Here is a 22,746-nt window from a genome sequence, read left to right as displayed (position 1 = left end):
AATCAGCCATATGCATACATATGTCCCTATATCCCCTCCCTCTTGAGCCTCCCTCCCACCCTGCCTATCCCACCCCTCTAGGTCATCACAGAGCACCGAGCCCATCTCCCTGTGCTATACTGCTGCTTCCCACTAGCTAACTATTTTACATTTGGTAGTGTGTATATATGTCAGTGCTACTCTCACTTTGCCCCAGCTTCCCTCTCCCACCCTGTGTCCTCAAGTCCATTCTCTATGTCTACCTCTTTATTCCTGCCATGCAGCTAGGTTCATCAGTACCATTTTTTTTTTTTTTTTAGATTCCATATATATGCGTTAGAATACAGTATTTGTTTTTCTCTTTCTGACTTACTTCACTCTATGACAGACTTTCGGTCCATCTACCTCACTACAAATATCTCAATTTCGTTTCTTTTTATGACTGACTAATATTGCATTGTAACTATGTGCCACGTCTTCTTTATCCATTCATCTGTCAATGGACACTTAGGTTGCTTCCATGTCCTGGCTATTACAAATAGTGCTGCAGTGAACATTGTGGTACATGTCTCTTTTTGAATCATGGTTTTCTCAGGATATATGCCCAGTAGTGGGATTGCTGGGTCATATGGTAATACGATTTTTAGTTTTTTAAGGAACCTCCGTACTGTTTTCCATAGTGGTTGTATCAATTTACATTCCCACCGACAGTGCAGGAGGGTTCCGTTTTCACCAACCTTTCCCAGCATTTATTGTTTCTAAATTTTGTGTTAATAGCCATTCTGACTGGTGTGAGGTGATACCTCATTGTAGTTTTGATTTGCATTTCTCTAATAATTAGTGATGTTGAGCATCTTTTCATGTGCCTCTTGGCCGTCTGTATGCCTTCCTTGGTGAAATGTCTATTTAGGTCTTCCGTCCATTTTTTAATTGGATTGTTTGTTTTTTTGATATTGAGCTCCATGAGCTGTTTGTATATTTCGAGATTAATCCTTTGTCTGTTGTTTCATTTGCAAATATTTTCTCCCATTCTGAGGGTTGTCTTTTTGTCTTGTGTACTGTTTCCTTTGCTGTGTAGAAGCTTTTAAGTTTAATTAAGTCCCATTTCTTTATTTTTGTTTTTATTTCCATTTCTCTGGGAGGTGGGTCAAAAATGATCTTTCTGTGGTTTATGTCAAAGAGTGTTTTTCCTAGGTTTCCCTCTAAGAGTTTTATAGTGTCTGGCCTTACATTTAGGTCTTTAATCCATTTGGAGTTTATTTTTGTGTATGGTGGTAGGGAGTGTATTTCATGCTTTTACACGTAGCTGTCCAATTTTCCCTGCACCACTTATTGAAGAGGCTGTCTTTTCTCCATTGTATGTTCTTGCCTCCTTTGTTGTAAATTAGGTGCCCATATGTGCGTGGGTGTATCTCTGGGCATTCTGTCCTGTACCATTGATCTATATTTCTGTTTTTGTGCCAGTACTGTACTGTCTTGATTACTGTAGCTTTGTGGTATAGTTTGAAGTCGGGGAGCCTGATCCTTCCAACTCTGTTTTTCTTTCTCAGTATTGCTTTGGCTATTCGGGGTCTTTTGTGTTTCCATACGAATTGTAATGGCATTCTAATTCTGTGAAGAATGCCATTGGTAGTTTGATAGGGATTGCATTGAATCTGTAGATTGCTTTGGGTAGTATAGTCATTTTCACAATATTGATTCTTTCAATCCAAGAACATGGTATATTTCTCCATCTGTTTATTTCATCTTTGATTTCTTTCGTCAGTGTTTTATAGTTTTCTGAGTACAAATCTTTCGCCTCTTTAGGCAGGTTTATTCCGAGGTATTTTATTCTTTTTGTTGAGATGTTAAATGGGATTGTTTCCTTAATTTCTGTTTCTGATTTTTCATTGTTGGTGTATAGGAATGCCAGAGATTTCTGTGCATTAATTTTGTATCTTGCAACCTTACCAAATTCATTGATTAGCTCCAGTAGTTTTCTGGTAGCATCTTTAGGATTCTCTATGTATAGTATCATGTCATCTGCAAACAGTGACAGTTTTACTTCTTCTTTTCCAATTTGTATTCCTTTTATTTCTTTTTCTTCTCTGATTGCCGTGGCTAGGACTTCCAAAATATGTTGAATAAGAGTGGCGAGAGTGGACATCCTTGTCTTTTTCCTGATCTTAGAGGAAATGCTTTCAGTTTTTCATCATTGAGTATGATGCTTGCTGTGGGTCTGTCATATATGGCCTTTATTATGTTGAGGTAGGTTCCCTCTTTGCCCATTTTCTGGAGAGTTTTTATCATAAATGGGTGTTGAATTTTGTCAAAAACCTTTTCTGCATCTGTTGAGATTATTATATGGTTTTTATTCCTTAATTTGTTAATGTGGTGTATCACATTGATTGATTTGCATATACTGAAGAATCTTTGCATCTCTGGGATAAATCCCACTTAATCATAGTTTATGATCCTTTTAATGTGCTGTTGGATTCTGTTTGCTAGTATTTTGTTCAGGATTTTTGCATCTATATTCATCAGTGATATTGGTCTGTAATTTTCTTTTTTTGTGATATCTTTTCCTAGTTTTGGTATCAGGGTGAAGGTGGCTTCATAGAATGAATTTGGGAGTGTTTCTCCCTCTGCAATGTTTTGGAAGAGTTTGAGAATGATTAGGTGTTAGCTCTACTCTAAGTGTTTGATAGAATTTGCCTCTGAAGCCATCTGGTCCTGGACCTTTGTTTGGTGGAAGATTTTTAATTACAGTTAAAATTTCATTTCTTGTGATAGGTATATTTTTTATCAAAAATAGTTATATTTTTTAAGATATATTTTCTAATTCTTCCTGGTTCAGTCTTGGAAAATTGTACCTTTCCAAGAATTTGTCCATTTCTTCATGGTTGTCCATTTTATTGGCATATAGTTCTTTGTAGTAATCTCTTGTAATCCTTTGTATTTCTGCAGTATCAATTGTGATTTCTCCTTTTTCATTTCTAATTTTATTGATTTGCATCCTCTCCCTTTTTTCCTTGATGAGTCTGGCTAAGGGTTTATCAATTTTGTTTACCTTCTCAAAGAACCAGCTTTTAGTTTTATTGATCTTTGCTCTTTTGTTTGTTTCTATTTCATTTATTTCTCCTCTGATTTTTATGATTTCTTTCCTTCTACTGACTTTGGGTTTTCTTTGTTCTTCTTTCTCTAGTTTTTTTTTTTTTAAATTAATTAATTAATTAATTAATTAATTTAGGGCTGTGTTGGGTCTTCGTTTCTGTGCTAGGGCTTTCTCTAGTTGTGGCAAGCGGGGGCCACTCTTCATCGCGGTGCGCGGGCCTCTCACTATCGGGGCCTCTCTTGTTGCGGAGCACAGGCTCCAGACGCGCAGGCTCAGTAGTTGTGGCTCACGGGCCCAGTTGCTCCACGGCATGTGGGATCTTCCCAGAGCAGGGCTCGAACCCGTGTCCCCTGCATTGGCAGGCAGATTCTCAACCACTGCGCCACCAGGGAAGCCCCTCTCTAGTTGTTTTATGTGTAGGGTTAGATTGTTTGAGATTTTTCTTGTTTCTTGAGGTGAGATTGAATTGCTATAGACTTCCCTGAACTGGTTTTGCTGTGTCCCATAGGTTTTGGATCGTCATGTTTTCATTGTCATTTGTTTCTATGTTTTTTTTTTTTATTTCTTCTTTGATTTCTTCAGTGATCTCTTGGTTATTTAGTAGCACACTGTGTAGTCTCCATGTATTTGTGTTTTTTACAGTTTTTTTTCCTGTAATTGATTTCCAATCTCATAATGTTGTGGTTAGGAAAGATGCTTGATACGATTTCAATTTTCTTAAATTTTCTGAGGCTTGATTTGTGACCCAAGAGGTGATCTATCCTGGAGAATGTTCCATGTGCACTTGAGAAGAAAGTGTATTCTGCCACTTTTGGGTAGAATGTTCTATAAATATCAGTTAAATCTAACTGTTCTGTTGTGTCATTTAAAGCTTGTGTTTCCGTATTTATTTTCTGTTTGGACGATCTGTCCATTGGTGTAAGTGGCGTGTTAAAGTCCCCTACTATTATTGTGTTACTGTTGATTTCTGCTTTCATGGTTGTTAGCATTTGCCTTGTGTATTGAGGTGCTCCTGTGTTGGGTGCATAAACATTTATAGTTGTTATATCTTCTTCTTGGATTGATCCTTTGATCATTATGTAGTGTCCTTCCTTGTCTCTTGTAACAGTCTTTATGTTAAAGTCTATTTTATTGGATATGAGTATTGCTTCTCCAGCTTTCTTTTGATTTCCATTTGCAAGGAATATCCTTTTTCCATCCCTTCACCTTCAGTCTGTATGTGTCGCTAAGTCTGAAGTGGGTCTCTTGTAGACAGCCTATATTTGGGTCTTGTTTTTGTATCCATTCAGCCAGTCTGTATCTTTTGGTTGGGGCATTTAATCCATTTACACTCAAGGTTGTTATTGATATGTATGTTCCTATGACCATTTTCTTAATTGTTTTGGGTTTGTTTTTGTAGATCTTTTCTTCTCTTGTGTTTCCCTCCTAGAGAAGTTCCTTTAGCATTTGCTGTAGAGCTGGTTCGGTGGTGCTGAATTCTCTTAGCTTTTGCTTGTCTGGAAAGCTTTTGATTTCTCCCTTGAATCTGAATGAGATCCTTGCTGGGTAATCTTGGTTGTAGGTTTTTCTCTTTCATCACTTTAAGTATATCCTGCCACTCCCTTCTGGCCTGCAGAGTTTCGGCTGAAAAATCAGCTGATAACGTTATGGGAATTCCTTTGTATGTTATTTACTTCTTTATTTTTTAATAAATTAATTTTATTTATTTATTTTTGGCTGCATTGGGTCTTCATTGCTGCATGCGGGCTTTCTCCAGTAGCGGCGAGTGGGGGCTACTGTTTGTTGTGGTGTGCGGGCTTCTCACTGTGGTGGCTTCTCTTTTTGTGGAGCATGGGCTCTAGGTGCACGGGCTTCAGTAGTTGTGGCATGGGGGCTCAGTAGTTGTGGCTCGTGGGCTCTAGAGCACAGGCTCAGTAGTTGTGGCGCATGGTCTTAGTTGCTCGGTGGCATGTGGGATCTTCCCGGACCAGGGCTCAAACCTGTGTCCCCTGCATTGGCAGGTGGATTCTTAACCACTGTGCCACCGGGGAAGTCCTGATCTCACAGCTTTGGCCAACCATGATCACAGCCGTCTGAGGTTGGGCTGTGATTATTCCCATTTTACAAACGAGGAAGCTGGGGCACAGAGAGTTTTGGTCGCTTGCCCAAGACCATACAGCCAGCCAGGTGGAGCCAGGATCACAAAGGGAAAAACATGTCTAATAGCACGTCTGCTCTCTAGGTGATATTTGCAGGGTGTTGATTTTTTAAAATGTGTGTGATCATCCAGCCTTATAGATTATTTTTTCAACTCAGACTTTTAAAAAATAAATATTTAGATTGAAATCCTGATTCTTCTACATTTTAGTTACATTAGCTTAGAAACTGTTTTCGAATAAAGAAATCGACTTTTGGTTGGCAATTATGAGCAGGCCTCAGGCAGTCAGAAGAATTAGAATTGGGTTTTCCCACTTTATTTGTGTCGACCATTAATTTCTGCCACACTGAAACAACATTACATAGCTCTGATGTGTTGTAGCTGCATTTTGCAAGGAGGTCAGTATTGATTACCTTGACCATGTAATTATCGATGTTTATTTTCTGTGATGATTACCTCTTGATTTCCCTGCTAACTGGGTGTGAACTTTCCTTCTGCAGAGACTCCTGCCAGCTACCAGGACAGATGGGGAATAGCAAGAGCCTCTCGGGGCAGAGTCTCTCCCCGCGGTTTCTTCCTGCGGAGCAGGCCGAGATCGACAGATTGTTTGATGCTCTGTCGTCGGCGGAACTCCGCTCCAGTACCTCGCCCAGATCCTTCTCTCTACAGGCACTGAAGGCAAGAGTAACAGTCAGAAGTTCATGTTGAGTTTGGGGAGGGGTCAGGCCAACATTGGCTGTCTGTTCCCGTAAGACAGGTGTGGGAACACGGAGGGGTGTGTTTTCTAGAAAGGGAGAGATAGTACCTATTTTCAGCTTTGTGGGTTCCGTGGTCCGTGTTGTAGCTGCTCTGCTCAGCCTTCGTATCACAGTGTTTGGGGGACTTTTCCCACTTGAGGTTGACTAGAGGGGCTGGCCTCTTCCTGTCTCTTGAACCACTGTCGCCGGTTTCCCTTCAGACGAGTGATAGGCTGCCCTTAGCTGTATTTGTGGGTCCAATAACTGCAAAGTTTCAAGTCCACCTTGGCCTTTAGGATTCGTAAGCGTTTGACGTCCTGGGAGTTTGGTGGTTTTCCTAACAAAATAACGAAGTTTCAGAGTCAAGATTCACCTGACAACGAGTGAGAACTGCCCATTTACCCATCTTTTGGCCCCGTTCCATGGGGCTCTTAGCCACGTGTTTGGGTGGTTTGGGTGCTCAGACAGAGCGAGACAACAGCAAAGAGACCTCATCAGCCCATCCCCCTGGGCAGTGGGGAGGCGGTGCAATGTGTGAAGACATTTCAGAGCCTCCTCTTTCAAATTTAGTTTTTTATCGAACTATAGTTGATTTACAACGTAGCGTTAATTTCTGCTGTACAGCAAAGTGACTCGGCTATACACATATACACATTCTTTTTTATATTCTTTTCCATTTTGGTTTCTCTCAGGATATTGAATATAGTTCCATGTACCATATAGTGGGACCTTGTTGTTTATCCATCCTATGTATAATAGTTGACATCTGCTAACCTCAAACTCCCACTCCATCCCTCCCTGACTCCCCCTCGGCCTTGGCAACCACAAGTATGACCTCTTATGTCTGTGAGTCTGTTTCTGTTTTGTAGATAGGTTCTTCTGTGCCATATTTTAGATTCCACATATAAGTGACATCGTATAGTATTTGTCTTTCTCTGTCTGACTTTCTTCACTTAGTGTGATAATCTCTAGGTCCATCCATGTTGCTGCAAATGGCATTATTTCATTCTTTTTTATGGCTGAGTAGTATTCCATTGTGTATATGCACCACATCTTCTTTATCCATTCATCTGTCGATGGACACTTAGGTTGTTTCCATGTGTTGGCCATTGTCAGTAGTGCTGCTGTGAACATAGGGGTGCAGGTACCTTTCTGAGTTATAGTTTTGTCTGGATGTATGCCCAGAAGTAGGAGTGTGGGATCATATGGTAGCTCTATTTTTAGTTTTCTGAGGAGAGCCTCCTCTTTTAGGACATGCAGAATAGGAGCGGATGGCATTGGGGATCCCCCCAACATACTCACGTTATAGTTGAGGAAACTGGCCAGGGAGGTTATTGGGGTTACAGCTTGTGTGTGTGTGTGTGTGTGTGTGTGTGTATCATGTGTATCTCCACTAGACCAAAAGCACCCCAGTCTGCTGGGTCGCCCACTAAGCTGGAGCAGACAGAACAAGACAGGCCACTTAGGGACTTAACTGCTGAGTTCGTGACAACGTTCACAGGTGTTTATCAAGATAAATAGGGTGGGGCTTCCCTGGTGGCGCAGTGGTTAAGAATCCTCCTGCCAGTGCAGGGGACACGGGTTTGAGCCCTGGTCCGGGAAGATCCCACATGCCACGGAGCAGCTAAACCCGTGTGCCACAACTACTGAGCCTGCGTTCTACAGCTCGCGAGCCACAACTACTGAGGCTGCATGCCACAACTACTGAAGCCTGCACGCCTAGAGCCCATGCTCCACAAGAGAAGCCACTGCAATGAGAAGCCCGCACACCGCAACGAAGAGTAGCCCCTGCTGGCTGCAACTAGAGAAAGCCTGCGCGCAGCCATGAAGACCCAATGCGGCAAAAAAAAAAAAAAAAAAAAGATAAATAGGGTGAAAAGTTGGTCAGAAAACCTTGGCAACCAAATAAAGGTTCGTTTGGGAACGAATTAGAGGTTTCTCTTCCAGTGGAACTTTGGAAACACCGACAGAAATAGGAAAACTCTTTTTGAGCAATGAGGGTGGGGACTGCTTTACAAGAAATACAGAATATTGATGTTGTCACAGACCGTGTAGACACGGGAAGTTGTTACAGGAGAGTTCCGTTTTCAGACCTCGCTGATTTAGTTCATGGTTTGCTTTCTCTCCCCCTGTATTTATGATCCCTGGACAAAATCAGGTTTGATGCTGGAGTCAAAGAGAAGAGGATATTTACAGAACGTTACTGGCAAGACGATTAAGAACTAGATTTTTTTCTTTTAATTTTTTGGCCTTGCTGTGTGGCATGTAGGATCTTCGTTCCCTGACCAGAGATTGAACCCATGCCCCCTGCATTGGCAGCGTGGAGTCTTAACCACTGGACCGCCAGGGAAGTCCCATGAACTAGAGTTTTAAAATTTTAAAAAATTTTTATTGGAGTGTAGTTGATTTACAGTGATGTGTTAGTTTCTGCTGTACAGCAAAGTGAATCAGTTACACATATATCCACTCTTTTTTAGCTTCTATTCCCATATAGGTCATTACAGAATTTTGAGTAGTTCCCTGTGCCATACAGTAGGACCTTATTCGTTATCTATTTTATATATGGTAGTATGTATATGTCACTCCCAATCTCCCAATTTATCCTCCCCCCCCTTTCCAATGCATACTGAGCACAAAGAACTCAGATTGATAACGCTAGCTAATATATTTGGAAGTCCATAGTATAGAGCATGCCAGTTTAGCACTACACAGACCGTATGTTCCATATGGAAATAAATTTAGACATGCAAATGACAGCTACTAGAATCTAGAATTGAGGAGATGTTGTAAGCAGAGTGAAGAGCAGACGATGGCCAGAGGCAGGAATGACACAGCCAGTCTGGGGAGACTGGGAAGTCTGGAGGGCAGGATGGGAACAGATGATGGAAGAGTCTGACGGCCAAGATGAGCCACGAGCCAGGACGCGTTAGGTGTGTGGGTCCTGCGGTGTCATGATGCCCTTAGGTGGGGAGAGATGGTGCATTTGGGGATCTAGGAAGGTTATGTGCTGGTAGCAGCGGTTGGTCTTTCTCCCTTAGCTATATTTCCATCATCCTGCCTCATTTGACTGGCACCCTGTCTGACCTCTTCACCTACCTGTCCCCGCAGAGCCATGTGGGGGAAGCTCTTCCCCAAGAGATGGTCACCAGACTGTTTGAGGGCATGCGGAGGGTGGACGTGACTGGGAAGACCAAGGGGCCCAGTGAGCGCATCTCCCAGGAGCAGTTCACAGTGTCCATGTCCTACCTTTTGAAAGGAAATGCTGAGGAGAAGAGTCTCGTGATCCTGAAAATGATTTCTGCCACAGAAGGTCCCGTGAAAGCAAGAGAGGTCAAAAAGGTAAGAGGCCACCAGGCCCTTTGCAGCCATCCCAAGCAACCTTGGTATCCTTTGGTGGGGGACCTAGGACGATTAAGCAGCTGATGGAGGCATTGTGCACAAGTCCACCCCGGGGGGCGGGTACCTAGACCATGTCACTGGTTGAGGTCAGAACTCCTGGACAGAAAGGCACTGGCAATCTAGACCAGCCAAATGTGTCATTGGAAAAATGAGTAACTACCCAAGTTACATGATCTGTTCCAGATTGTGGTCCATCACAGCTGGCCTTAAGGACATGAGACACCCTTCCCCATGTTGATATGATGTAGGTCATAGGTGACAACGGAAATGCGATTAATGGTAAAATTGCGGTCTTCAAGTTTACAGAGGACCTGGTTGGCTCTGTGGCACACGTGCTAAACTACAGACAGGAGCTGAGAGGCTGGACTCAGAAGCAAGGCCCAGGCTCCCTGTCCAGGGTGCAGGTGCTGGCTGCTCAGCTGTGCTCCGAGATGAAGCTTCAAGGCAAGTGCCCTGCCTCAGTCCTTAGACCTTGGCCTTGTAGAGTGGTACCACGCCATCTCCATTACTGTAGGCTTGTACTGAACCTTTGAAGCCAGCAAATGTGGGTCTTCCAACTTTGGAGGACTATTTAGATTATTTAACCGTGGGCAGTCGTTCATAGTATTCCCTTATAATCCTTATTTCTGCAGGGTCAGTAGTGACGTCCCCACTTTCATTTCTGATGTTAGCCATTTGATTCTTCTCCTTTTTTCTTGGTCAGTCTAGCTAATGGTTTGTTCACTTTTTGTTATTTTCAAAGAGCCAACTTTTGGTTTTATGGGTTTTCTCTGTTGTCTAATCTCTATTTCATTTATCTTCATCCAAGTCTTTTATTTCTTTCTTCTGCTTCTTTTAGATTTAGTTTGGTTTTCTTTCCTTTTTTTAAAAAGAAATTTTATTGAAGTATAGTTGATTTACAATGTTGTGTCAATTTCTGCTGTACAGCAAAGGGACTCAGTTATATATATATATATATATATATACATATGAATATATACATTCTTACTCTTTTAAAAAATATTTATTTACTTTTGGCTGCGTCGGGTCTTAGTTGCAGCATGCAGGATCTTTCATTGCAGTGTGCGGGCTTCTCTCTAGTTGTGGCACATGGGCTCAGTAGTTGTGGCACGTGGGCTTAGTTGCCCCACGGCATGTGGGTTCTTAGTTCCCTGACCAGGGATTGAACCAGAGTCACCTGCATTGCAAGACCTGCATTGCAAGTGATTCTTAATCACTGGACCACCAGGGAAGTCCCTATATTATTATTCTTTTCCATTATGGTTTGTCACAGGATATTAAATGTAGTTCCCTGTGCCATACAGTAGGACCTTGTTTATCCATCCTATATGTACTAGTTTGCCTCTGCTAATCCCAAACTCCCAATCCTTCCCTCCCCTTCCCTACCTCCCCCTTGGCAACCACAAGTCTGTTCTCTATGTCTGTGAGTCTGTTTTTGTTTCATAGATATGTGTCATATTTTAGATTCCACATATAAGTGATATCATATGGTATTTGTCTTTCTCTTTCTGACTTACCTTTCTTAGTATGATAATCTCTAGGTCCCTCCATGTTGCTGCAAATGGCATTATTTCATTCTTTTTTATGGCTGAGTAATATTCCATTATATATATCTGCCACATCTCCTTTATCCATTCATCTGTCCATGGACATTTAGGTTGTTTCCATGTCCTGGCTCTTGTAAATAGTGCTGCGGTGAACACTGGGGTACATGTGTCTTTTTGAATTATGGTTTTCTCAGGGTGTATGCCCAGTAGTGGGATCACTGGGTCATATGGTAGTTCCATTTTTAGTTTTTTAAGGATCCTCCATACTGTTCTCCACAGTGGCTGTACAATTTACATTCCCATGAACAGTGCAAGAGGGTTCTCTTTTCTCCGCACCCTCTCCAGCATTTATTGATTTTAGATTTTCTGATGCTGGCCATTCTGACTGGTGTGAGGTGGTACCTCATTGTAGTTTTGATTTGCATTTCTTTAATAATTAGCGACCTTGAGCATCTCTTCTCTTTTTGGCCATCTGTGTGTCTTCTTTGGAGAGATGTCTGTTTACGGCTTCTGCCCATTTATGAATTGGGTTGTTTGTTTTTTGTTGTTGTTGAGTTCTATGAGCCATTTGTATATTTTGGAAATTAAGCCCTTGTTGGTCATATCATTTGCAAATATTTTCTCCCAGTCTGTAGGTTGTCTTTTTGTTTTGTTTATGGTTTCCTTTGCTGTGCAAAAGCTTTTAAGTTTGATTAGGTCCCATTTGTTTATTTTGGCTTTTATTTCTATTGCCCTGGGAGCCTGACCTAAGAAAACATTGGTATGATTTATGTCAGAGAATGTTTTGCCTATGTTCTCTTCTAGGAGTTTTATGGTGTCGTGTCTTGTATTTAGGTCTTTAAGTAATTTTGAGTGTATTTTTGTGTGTGGTGAGAGGGTGTGTTCTAACTTCACTGATGTAAAATGCAGCTGTGCAGCTTTCCCAGCACCACTTGCTGAAGAGACTGTCTTTTCTCCATTGTATATTCTTGCCTGCTTTGTTGAAGATTAATTGGCCGTAGGTGTGTGGGCTTATTTCTGGGCTCTGTCTTCTGTTCCATTGATCTATATGCCTGTTTTTGTGCCAATATCATGCTGTTTTGATTACTGTAACTTGGTAATATTGTCTGAAGTCTGGGAGGGTTATGTCTCCAGCTTTGCTCTTTTTCCTCAGGATTCCTTTGACAATTCTGGGTCTTTTATGGTTCCATATAAATTTTATTATTATTTGTTCTATTTCTGTGCAAAATGTCATGGGTAATTTCATAGGTATTGCATTATACCTATAGATTGCTTTGGGTAGTATGGCCATTTAAACAATATTCTTCCAATCCAAGGGCATGGGATATCTTTCCATTTCTTTGAATCATCTTTTAAAAAATAAATAGTTAATTAATTTATGGCTGTGTTGGGTCTTTGTTGCTGCACACGGTCTTTCTCTAGTTGTGGCAAGCCAGGGCTCCTTTTCATTGTGGTGCATGGGCTTCTCATTGTGGTGGCTTCTCTTGTTGCAGAGCACGGGCTCTAGGCATGCGGGCTCAGTAGTTGTGGCCTGCGGGCTCAGTAGCTGTGGCTTGTGGGCTCTAGAGTTCTAGTAGTTTTTGTGTGGAGTCTTGAGGGTTTTCTATATATATTATCATGTCATCTGTGTATAATGATAATTTTACCTCCGCCCTACCAAGTTGAATACCTTTTATTTCTATTTCTTGTCTGATTGCTGTGGCTAGGATTTCCAATGCTATGTTGAAGAGAAGTGGTGAGAGTGGTCACCCTTGTCTTGTTCCAGATTTTAGCAGGAAGGCTTTCGGCTTTTCACCATTGAGTATTATGTTGGCTGTGGGTTTGTCATAAATAGCTTTCATTATGTTGAGATACGTTCCCTCTATACCCAATTTTGTAAGGGCTTTTATCATGCATGGGTGTTGAATTTCATCATATGCTTTTTATGCATCTATTAAGATGATCATGTAGTGTTTGTCCTTTCTTTTGTTGATGTGGTATATCATGTAGATTGATTTGAATATGTTGAACCATCCTGGTGATCCTGGGATGAATCCAACTTGGTTGTGGTGTATGACTTTTTTAATGTGTTGTTGGATTCGGTTTGCTAATAATTCGTTGAGAATTTTTGCATCTATATTCATCAAAGGTATTGGCCTGTAATTATCTTTTTTGGTAGTGTCTTTGTCTGCTTTTGGTATCAGGGTGATAGTGTCTTCATAGAATGTCTTTGGGAGTGTTCCTTCCTCTTCAGTTTTTTGGAAGAATTTGAGAAAGATCAGTATGAGTTCTTCTTTGTATGTTTGGTAGAATTTGCCTGTGAAGCCATATGGTCCTGGAATTTTATTTTAGGCAGGTTTTGTTTTGTTTGCTGTTTTTTTTTTTTTTTTTAACAGGTTTGATTTCTTTTCTAGTGATTGGTCTGTTTAAGTTGTCTCTTTCTTTGTGATTCAGTTTTGATGGGTTATATGTTTCTAGAAAGTTGTCCGTTTCTTGGAGGTTGTCAGATTTGTTGGCATATAATTGTTCATAGTATTCACTCATGGTTTTTTGTATTTCTGTGGTATCTGTTGTGATTTCCCTTCTTTCATTTCTTATTTTGTTTATTTGGGTCTTCTCTCTTTTCTTTTTGGTGAGCCTGGCCAAAGGTTTGTCAATTTTGCTTACCCTTTCAAAGAAACAGCTCTTGGTTTTATTGATTTTTTTGTTTGTTTTTTAATCTCTCTTATATTTATTTCATTTCTGATTTTTATTATCTTTCCTTTGCTTTATTATCTTTTCCTTTAGGTTTTGTTTGTTCTTTTTCTAATTTTTTTAGGTAGTGTGTTAGGTTGTTTATTTGAGATATTTGTTGCTTTTTTAAAAAAATGTATTTATTTATTTAGTTTTGGCTATGCTGGGTTTTCATTGCTGCACGCGGGCTTTCTCTAGTTGTGGCGAGCGGGGGCTACTCTTTGTTGCAGTGTGCAGGTTTCTCATTGCAGTGGCTTCTCTTTGTTGCGGAGCACAGGCTCTAGGCACGCGGGCTTCAGTAGTTGTGGCACACGGGCTCAGTATTTATGGCTCGCGGGCTGTAGTGCACAGACTTTGTAGTTGTGGCACACGGGCTTAGTTGCTCTGTGGCATGTGGGATCTTCCCGGACCAGGGCTCGAACCCGTGTCCCCTGCATTGGCAGGCAGACTCCCAACCACTGCACCACCAGGGAAGTCCCGAGATATTTGTTTCTTAAAGAAGGCCTGTATCACTATGAACTACCCTCTAAGAACTGCTTTTGCTACATCCCATAGTTCTTGTATGGTTGTGTTTTCATTGTCATTTGCTCAAGGTATTTTTTAATTTCTTCTTTGATTTCATCATTGACCCATTGGGTTTTTTAAATTATTTTTATTTTTGGCTGCATTGGGTCTTCGTTGCTGTGTGTACGCTTTCTCTAGTTGTCGTGAGTGGGGGCTACTCTTCGTTGCAGTGCACGGGCTTCTCATTATGGTGGCTTCTCTTGTTGTGGAGCAGGGCTCTAGGCTCGTGGGCTTCATTTGTGGCATGTGGGCTCAGTAGTTGTGGTGCACGGGCTTAGCTGCTCTGCAGCATGTGGGATCTTCCTGGACCAGGGCTCGAACCCATGTGTCCCCTGCCTTGGCAGGCAGATTCTTAACCACTGCGCCACCAGGGAAGCCTGACCCATTGTTTTTTTAGTAGCATGTTTAGCCTCTATGTAATTGTTTTTTTCTTGTTTCTTTTTCTGTGGTTGAGTTTTAGTTTCATGCTTTTGTGGTCAGAAAAGATGCTTGAAATAATTTCTTTACTCTTAAATTTGTTGAGGCTTGTTTTGTGCCCAAGTGTGTGGTCAATCCTAGAAAATGTTCTGTGTGCACTTGAAAAGAATGTATTTTTTTTAGATGTAATGTCCTGAAGATATCAATTAAGTCTAACTGTTCTAATGTATGACATGGGACCTCTGTTGCCTTATTGATTTTCTGTCTCAAAGATCTATTCATTGATGTGAGTGGGGTGCTAAAGTCTCCTACTGTTACTATATTCCTGTCAGTTTCTCCCTTTATGTCTGTTAGTATTTGTTTTCTGTATTTGGGTGCTCCTATATTGGGTGCATATATGTTGACAAATGTAATATCCTCTCCTTGTATTGATCCTTTTATTATACAGTGTCCTTCTTTATCTTTTTTTATAACCTTTGTTTTAAAGTCTTTTTTGTCTGATATGAGTATTGCGACCACTGCTTTCTTTTCATTTCTGTTTGCATGCAGTATCTTTCTCCATCCCCTCACTTTTAATACACGTGTGTCCTTTGCCCTAAAGTGGGTCTCTTGTAGGCAGCATGTTGTAGACTCTTGTTTTTTATCCAATCTACCACTCAGTGTCTTTTGATGGGAGCATTTAATCCATTGACATTAAGGTAATTATTGATAGATATATATTTATTTCCATTTTAAACCTTGTTTTCCTGTTGATTTTATATTCTTTTGTCCCTTTTTCTTTTTCCTTTTGTGCTTTGATTCTTTTCTTTTGTATTATGCTTATAGTTTTTTCTTTTTGATTTTTGTGACTCTGTTGTGTGTTTTTGATTTGTGGTTGCCCTGTTTTTCAAGTATGTTAACCCCTTCATTTATCTACTTGCTTTAGACTAGTAGTCACTTAGGCTCAAACACATTCTAGAAAAATAATTGTGATTTTCTCTTTCCTATAGCTTCTTACTACTTTTCTATTTAGAGAAGACCTTTCAATATTTCTTTTAGGATAGATTTAGTATTGCTGTATTTTTTTAGCTTGTGCTTGTCTGAGAAATTCTTTCTCTCTCCTTCTGTTCTAAATGATCATCTTGCCGGGTAGTGTCCTAGGTTGCAGATATTTCCCTTTCAGGACTTTGGATATATCTTGCCACTCCCTTCTGGCCTGCGACGTTTCTGTAGAGAAATCAGCTGACAGCCTTATGGGGGTTCCCTTGTCGTTAACTCTGTGTTTCTCTCTTGCTGCCTTTAGAATCCTCTTTCTCATGTTTAACTTTTGATATTGGTGTAGGTCTTCCCGGGTTTGTCTCGTTCAGGACCCTCTGTGTTTCCTGTATCTGCATATCTGTTTCCTTCTTTAGCTTTGGGAAGTTTTAAGCCATCATTTCTTCAAATACGTTTTCAGTCCCCTTTTCTCTTTCTTCTCCTTCTGGGATCCCTATTATGTGTAGATGGGCATGCTTTACGTTCTCCCATAGGTCTCTTGTATTGCTTTCATGTTTTTCACTTGGCTTTCTGTCTGATGTCCTGATTGGATGATTTCCTTTACTGTATCTTCCAGATCACTTATTCGTTCTTCTGCATTATTTATTCTGCTATTCATAGCTTTGGTTCTGCTCTCGTCTCAGCAAATGAATCTCCTAATATTTCTTGACTCCTCCTTATAGTTTCTAGTTCCTTTTTTACAGTAATCTGCATTTCTATCGATAGCCTTTCTTAGTTCCTTCAGTATTTTCATTATCTCCTTTTTGAACTTGGTATCTATTAGACTGAAGAGGCCTGTTTCATTGTTTGTTCTTTCAGGGGAATTCTCTTGATCTTTTCATTGGGAGTGGTCCCTCTGCTTCTTCATTTTACTTATATTTCTCTTGCTGTATGAGTTTAGGAGAAACAATTATCTACTGTGGTCTCGGAGGGCTGTTTTTATGTGGGAGTGTCCCTGCGTAGCCTGCATGGGTTTAGTATTTTTTTGGTGCAAGGGCTGTTTTCAGTATGGATGCCTGCTGCCTCTTTCCTCAGTGTGTGCTGGCTGTCATCCCCTTGACAGGAGGTGCGGCTCGTGTTGCGATGGCCAGAGCCAGCACTGGCCAGTGAGTGGGGACTCCTCTTCCCTCTGTGGTTGTCACTGCCCTGTCCAGGGCAGGGTCTGCTCTCTAGCTGTTGGTGTAGAAGGCCCTAGCCCTGTTTCTCATCTGCAGTGCAAGAGTAGGCGGGATTGGAGCGCTCCCACTGGGGGAGGAGCCACTGGGTATTGCTGTGCTGGAGCTGTTCCCCTGTGAGTGTGTCACCTTTCACCTGCTGTGCGGGCTCACCGAGTACACTGTTGTTGGCACTGCCCTCAGCCCCACCTCAGCTCTGGGCGTGCTGGCAGTCAGCCCTGGTGCCTCTCAGGCTCTGTTTTCACAAGGCCACCAGCGCAGATCCACTGAAGTCAGGTCCCAGGACTGCAGTCGTTACATACCTGGACCCACTGTGGGAGCTGTGGATGCAGCTCAGACCCTGGCCCAGCCCCGCCCCCGCGTGTACGCGCCCACAAAGCCCACAACTGCTAAGGCCAGACCCGTCCCAGCTGCGGGAGCACCAGCTGTCTGGTTGCTCCACAGGCACTGAATTTACGAAGTCGGCCGTGGAGGTATAGATCCAAGGTTCATGCAGCCGTGGGGAGAGATTTCAGCTCTGCTTCCTAAGTCACACGGCCCGTGGGCCTCAGCTGTGATTTCAGCCCCACCTGTGCGTGTGGGCAACCCACTGCTGTCTGCTTCTGGGGGCACAGGGCAGTGGCTGGGGCACACGAGCCTGCCCAGGCAGGAGGGGACCGGGGTGGCCGGGGTGTGTGACCTGCCTGGGCAGGAGCCTGTCCTGGAGCCTGTGTAGGCAGGAGCCGGCGGGTGGGGAAAGAGGCTGCGATGGCAGCCCCGCCTCTACCTTGGCCACTTAACAATGGCGCCCGGGGTTCTTAACAGTGGCGGCCCGGGGTTCTTCCGCAAACACTCCTGGTTGCTGCGCCCCACGCTCCAGCCCCTTCAGGCGTCTCTGCACAGCCAACAGCAGTCCTCTCCCTGGGTCTGTCCCCTAAACCCCGTATTACAGCCCCCAGCCCCCACCCATACCAGCGGACGTGCGTCTCAGGCTGGGGCACACAGGGCGGTGGCACAGCCGTCCGTGTAGGTCTCTCTCTGTCCTGCCTGCCACTAACTGGCTGCTGTGCTCTCCTCCAAGCCGCTGAAGCTCCCTTTCTGCCCCGGCTGCTCTCCCCACCGGTGGGGCTTCCCTGGGTGCAGGAACCTCTCCTCTCCTTCAGCTCCACCCCCGCAGGGGCACAGGTCTCGTCCCACTTCCTCTATTGTTTTTTTCCTTTGTCCTGCCCAGTTACTTGGAGATCTTTCTTGTCCTTTGAGGTGTTTGAGGTCTTCTGCTAGTTTTCTGAGAGCATTGTTCCATTCATAGATGTATTCTTGATGTTTTTGTGGGAAGAGGTGAGTTCCACGTCCTACTACTGACCATCTTGATTCTGATCGCCAGTTTGATTTTCTTTTTTTCATTTCTCAAGTTAGAAGTTTAGGTTATTGATTTGAGATCTCTCTTCTTTTTCATATAGGCATTTATGACTATAAATTTCCCTCTAAGCGCTGCTTTAGCTGAAGCCCGTAAGTTTTGGTATATTGTGTTTTTGTTTTCATTCATCTCAGTTTTTTCTTTCTTTTTTTTTTTTAAAATATTTATTTATTTATTTATGTGGTCGTTCTGGGTCTTAGTTGTGGCAGGTGGGCTCCTTAGTTGAGGCTCGCTGGCTCCTTAGTTGTGGCCTGTGAACTCTTAGTTGTGGCATGCTTGTGGGATCTAGTTCCCTGACTAGGGATTGAACCTGTGCCCCCTGCATTGGGAGCGTGGAGTCTTATCCACTGCGCCATCAGGGAAGTCCCCATCTCAGTATTTTCTAACTTCCCTCGTGATTTCTTCTTTGGCCTGTTGGTTGTTTAGAGGTATAGTCTTTAATTTCTATGTGTTTGTGAAATTCCCAAATTGCCTTGTTACTGATTTGTAATTTCATTACATTGTGGTTGAAGAACATACATTACATGGTTTCAGTTCTTTTCAATTTATTGAGGCATGTTTTATGGCCTAACATATGGTCTGTTCTGGAGAATATTCCAGGTACACTTGAGAAGAATATATATTCTGCTGTTGTTGGCTGAGAAACAGTATATAATTAAATTTACTTGCGATTTAAAAATACCTTGTGGTGAATCTCTTTGCAAAGTAGATTCGTTTTATAAAAGTGTTACTGTTTTATTATAAAGTTGGATTTTTAAACACAGTTTGAAAAATTAAGTGAGGTATTTGGAACTTGGAAAGAATAATGACATAATATACTATATAATACTGTTATATATATATACACACATATATATGTGTGTATATATATGTATATACATATATATGAATGAAGTACCGACAGCTCATCTCTTGGTATCACCTCCATGTCACCTCTGTTCTTAGTAGATAAGAGATGGAAATCAGAATGATGGGTGCTGGTCGGAAACAAGTAAGTATAATTTGTAGTTAATGATATCCGTTCTCCCCAGATAAACTAGAGGGGTGCCCAGGAAGTAACCAACCACTACCCTGCCATAGCTGGAGGAGAGCACACTTTCTAAATCCTTTCCAAATGATTTTGTTAGGACTAGCGGCTTTTGGTGTAGCCCTCTCAGGAGGGATTGCTGGGGAGTCTTGGGGCCCTGGGGTGAGGGTGTAGCTGTCTCCTGTGTCTCTGAAATGCAGCTTGGAGCAGAGAGAAAAGATAAGAGTGTCGATATTGAATTGTTTAGATGAGCACTGTCCGATAGAGACAGAATGTGAACTCCGAAGCCAACCACATATGAAATTTTACATATTTCAGTAACCACATGGAAATACCAAAAAGAAACAAGCAAAATTAATCTTAAGAATATGTCCAAAGTATACTTTAACATTCGCAATCAATGTAAGAAAATGAGATATTTTACGTTCATTTTCTTTTTCACGCCAAGCCTCTGACATGGGGTGTGCCTTTTACACTTACTGTGCGTCTCAATGCAGACGAACCACGCGTGCCTCCCCCGCTGGACAGAGCAGGTTTAGGTAAGCAGAGAAGAGGCGATGTCCTCACCCACTAATACTGTTTTCTCCTCCCCTAGGCGGTGAGAAGCCTCTGGGGCCTCAGCGGCTGGAATGTGACCGAACCACAATTGAGGACTGGGTGTTCAGGGCTCCCCACGTGGCCACGTTTCTGAGCGTGGTCATCCACCAAGGCTTCCTCCTCCTGGGCTCGTCCCTCGATCTGGCCACCCTGGTCCCCGAGCGCCAAGTCGACCAGGAACGGGAGTTTGCGAGCGTCCTGGATGTCCTGTCCGTCATCTACATCAACTCCCACCTGCCCAGGGAGCAGAGGAACCACTGGCGCCTGCTGTTCTCATCCGAGCTCCACGGGCACAGCTTCGCCCAGCTCTGCGGGCGCATCACACACTGCGGGCCCTGCGTGGTGCTGCTCGAGGACCACGACGGCCATGTGTTCGGTGGCTTTGCTTCCTGCTCCTGGGAGGTCAAACCTCAGTTTCAAGGTGAGTCTTGGCCACCAAAACCCCACATGGTAGCACCAGTGCTCGTTCTGGTCAGACGGCTGCTGTGTGGAGACCTCCGAGCCCCGCCAGGGGATGTGCGTGTTTCTTCCATCTCCTCCCGCAAGTGTTTTGCGAGACGTGTTTGGGAGGATAGTGAAACGGGGTGTTTCTTTATGATGGTTTAACTTCATGGATTTCTCTGTAGATTCTGGCTGCAGGGTCAGGTGAGCAGGACAGCTGTCCTCACCCCTGGCCTTCAGGTGAGGAAACAGCGGATCAGCATTAAACGATGCCAGGTCCTGACCGCGGGCGAGGCTGGGCCGTAGGTGCTGCATAGGGGACTGGGAGGTACCGGCTCTTGCAGGTGGGGTGTGTTTTCTCGGAGGACCGTCTTCCTTTCCTGGAACCCCCTGTGTGGGTCTGCTTTGCTGCTTCTGCCCGTAGTTTTTCGGTTTTGTGATTTTGCTGGAGATTGGAAGCTCTTTGCTAGACCTTGAATGCCCTGGATCAAAGGCCCTGATGAAATACTTCCCTTCCTCAAAGAACTACTCTGATAAACGCTCTTAAAGGACTCTTTTTGAAAACGCTCATCTCCTGTCAGTGGGCTGTTCTCGTACTCAGAGGTGAACCTGTCTTCCCAGGATTGAAGTCACGGTGTGTCCCCTGGGACCTGCCCCGGGCTGCCCGAGTCTCTGTTCTCAGAAGGTCTCCTGGGGGCCAACAGCTGTGAGATGGAGGCCTTTTCCTAGTGGCTCTGAGCAGCCGGATACAGGCCTGTCCTCACTCCCCTCAGCTAAATGGGGCAGCCTGGCCGACGCAGTTCCGGGGAGAGTCCCTCCCAGTGAGGGGGCGAGGCTAACACCCTCCCTGGCTGGGTCAGTGGAAGGGAGAACCCAGGGTCTTGAGATGCGAAATACGGGGGAGAAAGGCCACGTGCTCCTCTGGGATGGGGGCTGCACATCGTAGCCAGACAGCTGTCAGCTGCATGCACTCTGCCTGCGTCCCCGCTCCCTCTTCTCTCCACCCCATGCTCACCTGCATTGCTGCGGGTGCCTTCTGCCTGGCCCTCGCCTCCTGGTCTCACCCGTCCAGTTCATTTGCCACATCCCGGCCCACCTGCCGTGGTGCTTGTCCCCTGGAGACCCTTGGACGGACCCCCCGTGCACCCAGAATGGTGCATCCTTTATCTCCAGCCTGACGACCTCTCCTGGGCCCTGGGCCCTGGGCTCAGTCTCACTGAATTACCCAGAGTTTCCAGAACAGGCCGCGCTCTCATCTCAGGACTTGCCACATGCTGCTTTTTCTCCCTCTTCCACCTGTGCACAGTCAGCTCCTTGTCGGGACTCAGTCCACGGTCACCTCCTTCAGGAAGCCTTCCCGACCACACGAGTGCCAGCTACTCCCCGCGGTCCTCTACGGGACTGCACGCTTCTGGAATTGTTCCCATCTTCCTTGCACCAGGGAAGCTTCTGCTGGTTGGGGAGCCGTGTCCAGGTGCAGAGGTGCCATTACAGGAGGGCTTTTAGCAGTGGTGGGGTGGGTGGAAGGGACCATGGTGTGAAGGCTGGGTGCCTTCATCCCCGAGATCCTGTTGCTTCCAGGGTTTGGTTCTCTCTAGGTTTTAGATTGTTCTAGATCTTTAATCCAGCTGTTGCTACCAGCCCTTCCCCACTGTGTCAGGGTCCCTTAAGACCACCCACATATCAGTGAGTCACTAGGAGGACTCGGGAACGCAGCACAGCGCTGTCATCACAGCTGATCTATTACAGTGAGAGGATGCAGAGCACGATCAGCTCAGAGGCTGGGTAGGGGTTGGGGGGGTGAAGTCCGGGGGAGCCAGGCTCCAGCATCCTCTCTAGTGGGGTCGCACAGGACGCGCTAAATTCCCCCAGCCGCGAGCTGTGACAGCACGTGTGCAGTGTCGTCCATCAGGGACGCGTTAGAGCTTCAGCGCGCGGGGTCTTTATTTGGGGGGCCGTTCACACGAGCACCCTCTGACTGACGCGCGCCCAAACCCCAGACCCCCAGGAGGACAGCAGGAGTCCGGCACCAACGCCCCTGTCTGTACACACAGCTTAGCCACAGGGAGCCGCTCATCAGTCCTGGGAGGGGGGGACCCTCCCCAAATCCACCTTCCCAGACGCCAGCCAAGGGCTGACCCTGGAAGGCGGCCCTTCTGGGGACCCCAGTCTCAGGCCTGGGCTTCCACACACCCAGGTCTCTCCGTCACGGTGTCACGGGGAGGGGCTCTGGGGGGGATGACGGGCTGGGTCTCTGTGTGGTTGGAGGATGTGGAAAAACCCTGAGAATCATTATTATAGACGGAACTTCCGCTTCTTCCAGCTCCTTTAGTATTAACTCCAGGTCAGCTCTGCTGCGTCTTCATGTTTTATTAACAAGCAGAATTCATCTTCTTGAAGAAGGGTGGAAAAATGAGATTACCAAGTTTTCAAACTTGAGCTCATTCTGTTCTGAAGCGTGAGGACAGAATTCCAGCAGGGGGCAGCCTAGCATCACAGATTCCAGTCAA

The 22,746-nt window shown here is 44.2% G+C and overlaps 1 protein-coding gene across 7 annotated transcripts in view; it reads left to right on the top strand.

The window, feature by feature from the left end:
* MEAK7 (MTOR associated protein, eak-7 homolog) overlaps window positions 1–22,746 on the top strand; it is a 44,791-nt gene that overhangs the window by 5,815 nt on the left and 16,230 nt on the right. For 6 of the 7 annotated variants that reach the window (XR_010939131.1, XR_010939130.1, XM_067719554.1 and 3 more), the window contains 4 exons: window positions 5,711–5,888; window positions 9,056–9,286; window positions 9,646–9,790; window positions 19,794–20,216. Coding sequence is in view for 5 of the 7 variants with exons in the window: in XM_067719554.1 (XP_067575655.1) it covers window positions 5,736–5,888; window positions 9,056–9,286; window positions 9,646–9,790; window positions 19,794–20,216 (952 nt within the window). In the remaining 2 variants the exon portion in view is untranslated. The remainder of the gene's footprint in view (window positions 1–5,710; window positions 5,889–9,055; window positions 9,287–9,645; window positions 9,791–19,793; window positions 20,217–22,746) is intronic. The other variant, XM_067719559.1, reaches the window with a different exon arrangement.

This window comes from Pseudorca crassidens, chromosome 20 (genome assembly GCF_039906515.1).
Source record: "Pseudorca crassidens isolate mPseCra1 chromosome 20, mPseCra1.hap1, whole genome shotgun sequence".
Taxonomy (NCBI): Eukaryota; Metazoa; Chordata; class Mammalia; order Artiodactyla; family Delphinidae; genus Pseudorca; species Pseudorca crassidens.
The sequence above is the reverse complement of the archived record's forward strand: the minus strand, read 5'-3'. Positions and strand labels throughout refer to the sequence as shown.